This window comes from Grus americana, chromosome 32 (genome assembly GCF_028858705.1).
Source record: "Grus americana isolate bGruAme1 chromosome 32, bGruAme1.mat, whole genome shotgun sequence".
Classification (NCBI taxonomy): Eukaryota; Metazoa; Chordata; class Aves; order Gruiformes; family Gruidae; genus Grus; species Grus americana.
Window position 1 is genome coordinate 577081 of NC_072883.1, and position 10665 is coordinate 587745.

At 65.2% G+C, this 10665-nt stretch overlaps 2 protein-coding genes across 4 annotated transcripts; one reads left to right on the forward strand and one right to left on the reverse strand.

Moving 5' to 3' along the window:
- The first annotated feature begins 569 nt into the window (after window positions 1-569).
- On the forward strand, window positions 570-7303 carry MDC1 (mediator of DNA damage checkpoint 1). Of its 3 annotated transcripts, none has more exons than XM_054807435.1 (11): window positions 570-726; window positions 837-899; window positions 1144-1189; window positions 1313-3780; window positions 3899-3955; window positions 4082-4482; window positions 4647-4724; window positions 4894-5079; window positions 5634-5759; window positions 6262-6372; window positions 6896-7303. In XM_054807435.1, the coding sequence occupies exons 1-11, from the start codon at window positions 681-683 to the stop codon at window positions 7286-7288; spliced, it is 3975 nt and encodes a 1324-aa protein (XP_054663410.1). In that variant the 5' UTR covers window positions 570-680; the 3' UTR covers window positions 7289-7303. The 3 variants fall into 3 exon arrangements, with proteins under 3 accessions (XP_054663410.1, XP_054663411.1, XP_054663412.1); XM_054807436.1 differs by having other exon boundaries at window positions 4650-4724; XM_054807437.1 differs by lacking the exon at window positions 1144-1189 and having other exon boundaries at window positions 650-726.
- Window positions 7304-7446: 143 nt separating this feature from the next.
- LOC129198336 (uncharacterized) lies at window positions 7447-10152 on the reverse strand. The gene is made up of 2 exons (XM_054807556.1): window positions 9993-10152; window positions 7447-8592 (listed from the first exon to the last, which is right to left on the reverse strand). Exons 1-2 carry the CDS (start codon window positions 10032-10034, stop codon window positions 7516-7518), a joined length of 1119 nt encoding a protein of 372 aa, XP_054663531.1. The 5' UTR covers window positions 10035-10152; the 3' UTR covers window positions 7447-7515.
- Window positions 10153-10665: the final 513 nt, after the last annotated feature.

A 10665-nucleotide genomic window follows, 5' to 3' on the forward strand; every position in this document is an offset into this window, starting at 1 on the left:
CACCGCCCACAGCCGCGCCGCCGCTCTCGAAGGACCGTCCCAGCCCCTCTCTATGCTCCCGGTTGGACGGACGCGTGTGTCTACCAATGGAAGCGGCCGTTGGGCGGTGACTCGGAGCGGTACCGGCCAATAGGAAAGGGAGAGGGGGGCATGAGGGCGGTGCCGCGGGAGGAGTGAGCGTGGGGGCCCCGTGAGGCGGTTTGGGGGGGTTCTGTGGGGCAGTTTGGGGGTCCCTGGGGTAATTTTGGAGTCCCTGGCTCAGTTTGGGGGTCCCTGAGGCACTTGGTGGGGATCGAGGGGCAGTTGCGAGGGGTGTGGGGCAGTTTAGGGGGTTCCTGGGGTAGTTTGGGGCCCTGTGGGGAAGTTTGGGGCCCTGTGGGGAAGTTTGGGGCGGTGCCCGGGTAAATTTGGGGCTCCCTGGGGCAGGATACAGGGCCGAAGGGGACGATTTGGGGGGGGCAAGTAGAAGCCAGGGGGGGTATTAGGAGCCCTGGGGCAGTTTGGGGGTGTGGGGGGGGTGCATTTGGAGCATGGGCGAGGTAGTTGGGGGGGGGTTGGACCCAAGGGGGCTATTGGGGTGTCAGTGGTGACCGAGGGGCACTTGGGGGGCAGTTGTAGCTGAAGGGAGGCAGTTTGTGGGGTACTTAGGGGCTGGGGGAGCAGTTGTACCCCCCCAGACCATGCAACGAAGGTGCCACCAAGGCCTCAGCACTGCGGGGGGTGCAGGTAGGTCTCCCCCCCCCTGGATTTTGGGGTCCCCTCCCGGATACCTGGGTCCCTGTGGAGGGGGGTGTCCTACAGCCCCCCCATCTCCCCGATGCCTGGGTCTTCCACAGGACAGGGACTGGAACCGGCCCCCCGCCTCGCCAGCGACTCGGAGGATGACGAGCTGCCTCGGCGTGAGTGTGCAAGGATGGCGGAGTGGGGGGCGGGAGAACACGCTGTTATCGTGTTATCGTAGGGCCTACAGAAACACAACAAGGTGGCGGTTACAGTAGGACCTACATAAATGCTGGCAGCGTGTTACTGTAGGAAGCGCCAAGATGCGGAGGTGGGGAGTGGAAGGGGGCAAGCTGGGATCTGATAGGACCCTCTGGGGTTAATGTAGGCCCTACAGTAATAATCTCTGCCCCGTTCCCCCAGGCCCTGCTCTCGGAGACACTATCTCACCCCGAATCGTGCCAGAGAGGTAGGTGGGACCCCAGTGTGTGGGTCCCTTGGGGGGTTCAGGGTGTCCGAGTCCCTTAGGAGTGAGCCCGGATGCCTGGGTCCATCAGGTAGACCCCAAATCCCAACATCCCCCTCCCCGCAGTGACCCAGAGGAGCCAGATGTGTGCCCAGATGTTCGGGGCCCCCGAAAACGCCGCCACACCCCCACATCAGGGCAGCACCTGGATGTGGCCATACCCTGCTCAGCTCCAGACGTCAGGCGATCCAAAAAGTGCCGTTACAGCCCCAAAACCACCACAGATCCAGATGTGGGAAGAAAAATGGCTGTTTCAAATGTTCGACACCGAAATCACTCTCTGAACCCCAAAAAGGTCGCGGATCCAGATGTGAAACATCTGGAAGGCAGCAAGCCGACTCTCGACATTGAGAGTGATACAGATGTCAAGGTGCCCCCCAAAACTGCTCTTTTTCACCCAAACTGCCACCCGGCTCCCCTGGAGGTGAGCAGTAACCCAGATGTGGAGGAAGGGGTCCAAAATCCAGATGTTGGAGGTGCTAAAAATGGATTTGGGATGCTTGTGGTGGACAGTGACACAGATGTGGAGGAGGTTGAGGTCCTTCCAAATGTTGTTTGCCCAAAAATACGTAGAATGGACAAAAAAACCCTGAGTGTGGAGATGGAGCCCCCAAATCCAGATGTTGGAGGTCCCAAAAATGGATGCTGGACACTTGTGGAGAGCAATACAGATGTGGAGATGGAGAGCTCAAACTCTGTTGAAGGGCCCAGAAATAGACATCAGATGCTCACGGTCGATAGTGATACAGATGTGGAGGAGAATGGAGCCAATCCAGACATTGGATGCCCCCAAACCCATCAAACAACCCAAAATGTACCAAAAACCAGAAATATTGAGATGGAGACCCACAGTGCAGACATCGAAGGTTCACAGAAGGGGCATCAGATGCTCACGGTGGACAGCGATACAGATGTGGAGGAGAATGGAGCCAACCCAGATGTTGGATACCCTAAAACCCATCAAACAACCCAAAACTTAGCAAAAAACCCAATTATTGAGATGCAAAATGCAGATGTTGAAGGTTCACAGAAGGGTCATGGGATGCTCACGGTGGACAGTGATACAGATGTGGAGGAGGACACTTCCAATAGAGATGTGCACCCAGAAAGCCACCGAACAGCCCCCAGAGACCCAGATGTGAAGACAGAGACCACGAATCGAGATGTTGAAGGACAACAGACTCTCCTGGTGGAAAGTGATACAGATGTTGAAGAGGACACTTCCAATCCAGATATTGGGGCTTCAAAAACCCATCAAGTAACCCAAAATGTGCCAAGAAACCCAGATGTGGAGACGAAGAGTCCAAATCCATGTGCCAAAGGACCCCAAAACCAACACTGGACACTTGCAGTGGACAGTGATACAGATGTGGAGGAAAATGAGGTGAATCCAAGTGTTGGGTGTCCAAAAACCCATAGAATTACTCCCAAAACCTGCAGAGACCCAGATGTGGAGAGGAGGAACCCAAATCCACATGCTGAAGAACTCCCAAATGAGCATTGGAACGTAGAGGTGGACAGTGACACAGATGTGGAAGATGACAACCTAAGTCAAGCTATTTTTCACCCAAAAAGCCACAAAACACCCCAAAACACCCGGAAAGACCCAACTGTGGTGATGGAGACCCCAAATCCAGATGTTGGTGGCCTCAGCCATGGCTCAGCGGCCCCCAATGGTGACAGCGATACAGATGTGGAGGACCTCAGCGCCATTCCCAACATTGGAGCTCCAAAAACGCACGGGACAACCCATGAAGTCATGGATACAGTTGCTAAGATGGCTGCTGCTCCAGATGTTGACCCCAGGGGGCCAACACGGACCAGTGACGATCCAGATGTGAAGATGTCATTCCCAGCTCCAGATGTTGGAGCCCCCAAAGCCGAGTGCCCTGTCCTGAATGTGGACAGTGATACAGATGTTGAGGACAACGGCATCATTCCAGATGTTGGGACAGTGCAAGGGTGTCAAGGGGCATCTGGCGACCCAGATGTGGCAATGACGTCCCCAAATCCAGATGTTTCCTCTCCCATGAGACCTGGGGATGGTAGCGACACCGACATGGAGGAGGTGGCTCCCACTCCAGATGTTCGGAGCCGAATCCAGACCCGAATCCGGACCCAAAATCGGCCCCATCCAGAAATAGAGGACCCCACCACGGGCAGCAATACCGCTGTGGAGGAGACAGACCCAAAACAACAGAAATCATCCCCAAAACAGCAAAGTTTGTCCCCAAAACCACACGGTGCCACAAGCATGGAAGGAGTGGTCTCAAAACACCACACTTCAGCCCCAAATACAGATGAGAACCCCCCGAATCAAGATGTTGGGGTGCAGCAAGACAACGGGGAGACCCTGGTGAGGGGTGAGGATCCAGTTGTGCTGCCAGATGTTTCAACCCCCAAATCTCTGCATCTGTCTGCAAATTTGGATGTCACCGGCGGTGCTGATGGTGGGCCCAGCAGTACTGAGGCCATCTCCGGCGGGGACACAGGTGGGGACACGAGTGCGATGGTGACAGAGAGCGACATCGACGGTAAGCAAGGTGACCCCAGATGCCTGGTGTGTCGTCCCCGTCCCCCGCCCCGATCCTTGGGGACCCCCCCCATGGACACGTGGGTCCCTTCTCAAGGCTCTTCCTTCCCCCCCTACAGAAGACCCTGACCTCTTCTTGGAGCCCACCCAGAGCTTCTTGCCACCAGTGGCCGAGGGTAGGTGGCCTGGATGCTTGGGTGCCCCCCCCCCCCCGACACCTGGGTGCCCCCCGGACACCTGGGTGTCCCGTCCCCCCCCCCCCCCGCACACATGGGTGTCCCCCCAGCGTGCTCCTCCTGCAGGCGCAGCCCCAGACTGGGACCCCGAGGAGCCCACCCAGCCCTTCTTCCTCCCCGAGGAGGAGGAGCATTCACCCCCGGTGCCCCCCCAGGACCCCCCGGGTCCCTGCGTCCCCCCGATGGTGACGGTGACGCCGGGACGGGAGGGACCTCGCCGCAGCCAGCGCCTGGCCAGGACCCAAGGGGGCGGAGCTACAGAGGGCGGAGCCTCTGGCAGGGGCGGAGCCAGCAGGGTTAGAGGTGGAGCACCCCCTGTCCCCGCCCCCGTGCGGCGCAGCCCCCGCCTCCAGACCCGCCCCGCTCCGCCCGAGCCACCAACCGTGAAGGGGCAGGTGGTGCCCCGCCCCCCATGGAAACCACGCCCCCATCGGGCAGGCCACGCCCCCTCCAAGAGGCAAGCTCAGGTGGGTGTGGCTTGGGGGTGGAGTCTAAAGGTGATGGGCGGGGCCAACTGGGGGTGGGGCTTCTGAGTGGGTGGGGTTGATTGCACAAGCAGGGCGGGGCCTAACTGGATGGGCGGGGCTTGTTGGGAAGGGGCGGGGTCTCATGCTGTGACTCCACCCCCCAGCAGGAGGAGGAGGAGCCAGCAGAGGTCATGGGACCCCAGCTCCGCCCCCGGGGGGGCCCCAGCTCCACCCCCCTCAAGGTATGGTGGGAAGGGGGGGGGCAGCACCCCGGGGTGTCCCCCAATGTCCCCGTGTCCCCTCGGGGTGGCCCCAGGCAGAGTCCCCCACGTCCCCCCCCATATCCCCCCCCCCATGTCCTTCCCACGTCCCCCCCACGGTGTCCCCAACGCATCCCCACGGTGTCCCCAGGTGCTGTTCACGGGGGTGGTGGCCTCCCCAGCCATGGAGGTGGCCCTGAAGACGCTGGGGGGGTCCATGGCCACCTCCGTCTTCGACTGTACCCACCTGGTGACCGACCGCATCCGACGCACCGTCAAGTTCCTCTGCGCGGTGGCCCGCGGCGTCCCCATCATCACCCCAGAGTGGCTCCACGAGGTTCTGCGGGGCGGGGGGGGGGCTGGGGACCGGGAGGGGGGGCTTGGGGACAAGGAGAGGGTCCTAGGGGACAGGAAGGGGGATATTGGGGTCACGGGGGTCCTTGGGGACAGGGCATGGGGGTTTTGGGGACAAGGAGAGGTTCTGTGGTGACGAGGAGAGTGTCTTTGGGGACATGAGAGCCCTTGGGGACAGGGATGGTGGTCTTTGGGGACAAGGTTCATCCTAGGGGATGTGGTGGTCCTTGGGGACATGGGAGGGTGGTCTTTGGGGACAGGGAGGTCCTTGGGGAGAAGGGAGCGGGGTCCTTGGGGACATGGGATGGGATCTTTGTGGACATGGACAGCCTTGGGGACAAAGGAGAGCGTCTTTGGGGACAAAGGAGGAGTCTTTAGGGACGGAGGATGGGGTGTTGGGGGACATGGTTGTCTCTGGGGACAAAGAAGGGGCCCTTGGGGACATGGGGGCTTTGGGGGACAAGGGAGGGGGGCGTTTGGGGACCTGGGGGGGTCCCTGGGGTAGGAGGGGTCACCACGTGTCCCCTCTGTCCCCAGAGTGCCCGCAGTGGCCGTGTCCTGGCGCCGGGTCCCTTCCTGGTGCGTGACAGCCAGCAGGAACGTCACTTCGGCTTCAGCCTGGCCCAGGCCCTGCGCCGCGCCCGACGCCACCCCCTGCTCCAGGTGACCGTCCCCAAATGTCCCCAACCCTCCCCGAGGGGCACTGTCCTCCCCAGGGGTGGCTCTGTCCCCCCGCCAAGTGGGGGACTCAACACAGGGCAGACAAGGGATGTCACCCAGTGGATCCGTGGTGGCCCTGTGTCCCAAAGCGTCCTTGTCCCCCGTTGAGTTGGGTCCCCCCCATGTGGCCTCGGTCTGCTTGGGGGGGGTCTGAGGGGTGTCCCCTGATGTCCTTTAGTGTCCCCAGAGTGTCCCGGGGTCTCCTGTCACCCACTGACTCACGTCCCCTCATGTGGCCCCATCTAGGGGTGTCCTCTCCTTTGCTGGTGTCCCCACAGTGTCCCCAAGGTGGTCCTGAGGTATCCCTGTCCCCTAAAGTGGCCCTGGTCCCCCAAGTTGTGTCCCCAAGGTGTCCTTGTCCCCCTGGACCCATCCCAGGAGCTCGGGGCCGGACGTGTCCCCCCGTGTCCCCTCCACATATGTGTGTGTGTCGCGGTGTCCCCAGGGCTACGAGGTCCACGTCACCCCCAACGTCCGTCCTGAGCCCGAGCACATGAGGGACATCGTCACCTGCAGCGGTGGCACCTTCCTGCCCACCATGCCCCACACCTACGGGGTGAGGGGACAGCGGGGGGGACGGGACATGGGGGGCCCAGAGCCACCGAGGCGGGGGGGGGGACACATGGGGGACCCAGAGCCTTTGGGGAGGGGACCCAAGGGATGTTGGGGGGACATTGGGGGGGGGGGGGGGGTGTCCCAAAGCCATTGGGGTGACATGGTGGGGGGGTCCAAGGGGGTCAGGGGAGGCATCTGGGGGGGTCCCGCTGGGGTTGGGGAGGTCTGGGGGGTCAGGGTGCCCTGGGGGGTGTGTCGGGGGGTCCCAGGTTGGGTTGGTGGGGCCCTGGGGGGGGAACTGAGGGCTGGGGGTGTCTTTGGGGTGCTCCTGGGGGTCCGGGGGGGGGGGGGCAGAGCATCCCAGAGCTCCTGGGGGGATCCGGTTGGGATTACTGGGGATACCGGGGACCCCAGAAGCCTCAGACCACCCGGGGAGTGCTCAGGGGGAGTGGGGGCTGCCCCAGTGGTTTGTGGGGACCCCCAGTGACAACCCACCCCCCCCCCCCAAACCCCCCCCCTTGCAGCCGCGGCGGTTGGTGATCTCGTGCCAGGCGGACGCGGGGTGCTGGGCCCCGGCGCTGGGCGCCCGCCTGCCCTTGGCCTCGGCCGAGCTGCTGCTGACGGGGCTCCTGCGGCAGCAGCTCCAGCTCCAGCCCTTCCTCCTCCTCCCCAGCGCCACCCCCCCCGCGACCCCCCCAAACTCCCCTGGGACCCCCCAAGGGACCCCCCCAGGGCTTTCCCTTCGTCGCCCTCGCGAGGATTCCCGGGAAGCCCCGGGAAATCCTGGATCCTGCCGGGGGCTGGCGGAGCTGCCGGGCCGAGGCCGGAGCCGCCGACACCCCCGGGACCCCCCAAGGGACCCCCCAAGGGACCCCCCCGGCACCCGGCGGCGGCCGGCAGCCCCCCCCGCCCGCTAATAAAGAGGTTTTTTGGCAGTGAAAAAGAGGGCGATTCCGGTTTTTGGGGGGACGTGGCGCTGGCGGGGGGGGCGGTATCGCCTTCCCGGTGGGGTGGACACGGGAGGGGACGTGGGGATGGGACACGAGTTGGGGACAAAGTGACACAGAAGCAGGACTGCAGCAGTGACGTGTTAATGCCACCGGTCCCCGGTGAAGCCATTGGTCCCTCAGGAAGCCCCCGTCCCCTACTGCGGTCCCCGCGGCAGCAGCCCCGAGAGTGCGGCGGTGGCATCCCGGCAGCGCTGGGCCACGGTGGCGGCCGTGGTGGCATTGGGGACACCGAGGGTGACCAGCAGTCCCCGGGCCTCCCGCAGCGTCCCCAGGAGGTGGCCTTGGGCCAGGCGGCCGCTGGCTTCCCACAGTGTCTCAGCCACTGCCACTGCCGCCATCAGGTCCTCGGGGACACCAGGACCCTCCTGGGCCACCCCAGGAGCCTCAGGGCCACCACGTCCCCCCTCAGGGCCACCATGTTGAGCAGCGATGGCAGCCACGGTGGCCTCAATGCCCTCGAGACGGTGTCGCAGATGACAATAGAAGCTGGTGGCCCCTTGACAGGCGGCCACCAAACGTCGCAGGGGCTCGTGGGCCACCGCCGCCCGCTGTCCCCGCTCCCTGGCCACCGCCGTCTCCACCATTGCCACCGCTGTCTTCTCGGTGGCCTCGCTGGCCGCCTGCAATCCTGCTCCGGCCTCGGCCACTCTCGTCCTGTGGGCTGCCACCTCCGAGACTGCCGTGGCCAACTCTGAGGCCACCGGCAGTGCCCGGGCGGCCACCAGCAGCTCCTGGTACGCCTTGGCCTCCTCAGCCATTGCCGCTGCCAGGTGGCCCGTGGTGACCCCGGTGGTGGCCCCTGTGGTGGCCGCAGTCCCGCAGGTGTCCCTCAGGCACGCAGCGTCCCCTGCCACTGTGGTCCAAGTGGCCTCCACCAAGGCCACCGCCTCCCGCCACTCGCGGGCGATGGTTGCCACGGTGGCCCAGGCATCCCCTACGGTGGCCTTGGGGACAGCAGGATCCACCGGTGGGACCACAGTGGGCTCAGGGGTGGTCCCAGTGGTGGCCCTGGTGGTGGCCAGGGCATGACGGAGGCGGGTGGCCTCTCTGTGACGGTGGCCCATGGCCCGGCTGATCTTGGCAACGAGGGCCAGTAGCCCAGCCCGCAGCGAGCCTGGTGGCCTGGCCAGCGGGACGTCCCCTGGGGTGGCCCCCAGCTCACCCAGAATAGCCACCACGGCCACCAGTGGCTGCAGCAGCTCTGGGGACACCTGGGGACAGGGACACGGCTGGTGGCAAGGTCCCCCATGGCCCTTGTGCCCTCTGCCATCCCCATGTCACCCTGGGGTCCTCCATGTCCCTTGTCCCCTCCTCGGGGTCCCTCAAAGGCCCTTGTCACCATCAGGGTCCCCAGATGCCATCCTGGGGTCCCCCATGGCACTTGTCCCCCGTCACCCCTTGTCCCCCCCTGCCACCCCCATCCCCTCTGCCACCCCTGTCCTCTGTCCTCACCATCCCCTGTCCCCCCGCCACCCCCTGTCCCCGCGTCACCCTCCTGTCCCCCTGCCCCTACGCCACCTCCCTGTCCCCCCACCCTCCTGTCCCTGTCACCCCCCTGCCACCCCATTCCCCATCATCCCCCTGTCACCTCCCTGCCACCCCCATCCCCTCTGCCACTGCCCTGTCCCCCATCACCTTGTCACCCCCCTGCCACCCTGTCCCCTCAGCCACCCCATCACTCCTGTCCCTGCTGCCACCCCGTCCCCTCTGTCACCCCCCTGTCACTCCTGTCCCCTCTGCCACCCTCTCACTGCCCCTGTCCCCTCTGCCACCCCCCTGTCCCCCCTGTCCCTGCTGCCACCCCGTTCTCTCTGCCACCCCCCATCCTCTCTACCACCCCCCTGTCCCCTCTGCCACCCCCGTCCCCTCTGTCACCCCCATCACTCCTGTCCCCTCTGCCACCCTCTCGCCGCCGCTGTCCTCTTCGCCACCCCCCATCCTCTCTACTACTCCCCTGTCCCCTCTGCCACCCCCCGTCACTCCCGTCCCCTCTGCCACCCCCCATCCCCTCTGCCACCCCCCTGTCCCCTCTGCCACCCCCCTGTCCCCACTGCCAACCCCCCGCCACCCTGTCCCCTCCGCCACCCCCATCACCCCCCTGCCACCCCATTCCTTGTTCCCACGTCCCCTCTGTCACCCCTCTGCCACCCTCCTGTCCCCCCATCCCCTCTGCCACCCCCCTGTCCCCCCGTCCCCGCTGCCACCCCCCCCGCCACCCTGTCCCCTCCACCACCCCCGTCACCCCCCCGCCACCCCATTCCTCATTCCCACGTCCCTTCCGTCACCCCTCTGCCACCCTCCTGTCTCCCCATCCCCTCAGCCACCCCCCATCCCCTCTGCCACCCCCCTGTCCCCTCTGCCACCCCCCTGTCCCCCCATTCCCTCAGCCACCCCCCGTCCCCTCTGCCACCCCCCTGTCCCCTCAGCCACCCCCCTGTCCCCTCTGCCACCCTCCTGTCCCCTCTACCACCCCCCCGTCCCCTCTGCCACCCCCCATCCCCTCTGCCACCCCCCGGCCACCCCATTCCTCGTCCCCACGTCCTCCCCTCCGTCACCCCCCTGCCACCCCCTGTCCTCCCCCCCCCCCCCCCATCACTGAGATTTGTCCCACCTCAGGGGGGGTGGTGGCCCTGGTGGCCCCGGGGGTCTCCATGGGCGGTGGCGGCGCTGGGGCCGTGTTGGGGACACGCGCGGCTGGGGAGCGGCGGCACGGTCGGGTACGGCCCCGGAGCTGGGCCGGGCTTGGCCCACAGGGGCTGGACGAGGGGCCGCCACCAGCGGGGCCATCGCCAGCGGGGCTGTCACCCGCCCGGTCACCCCGGTACAGCCACCCACCCCCCTCGGTGTCCCCTCGCGTCCCCAGTGAGACCCCACACCTCTCGTGTGTGTCCCCCCCGTGTCCTCCCCTGGCCCCCCCGTGGCCCCGGTGGGACCCCATGGACCACGATGTCCCCAACAGGGCCCCGGCGTGACACCCCACAGCCCTTGGTGTCCCCTGATGTCCCCAACGGGGCCCTGGCATGGCCACCCACGGTCCCTGGTGTCCCCCGGTGTCCCCTGTAGGGTCCCACAGCCCCCAGTGTGCCTCGATGTCCCCTGAATGTCCCCAAGAGGGTCCAGTGGCCCGCAGCGTCCCCCAATGTCCCCAGTGCAGCCCTATGGTACCTGATGTCCCCCCTGATGTCCCCAACATGGCCCCAGCACAGCCACCCATGGTCCTCGGTGTCCCCCAAAGTCCCCCCCAGTGTCTCCCGATGTCCCCAGAGCCCCTGATGTCCCCCATT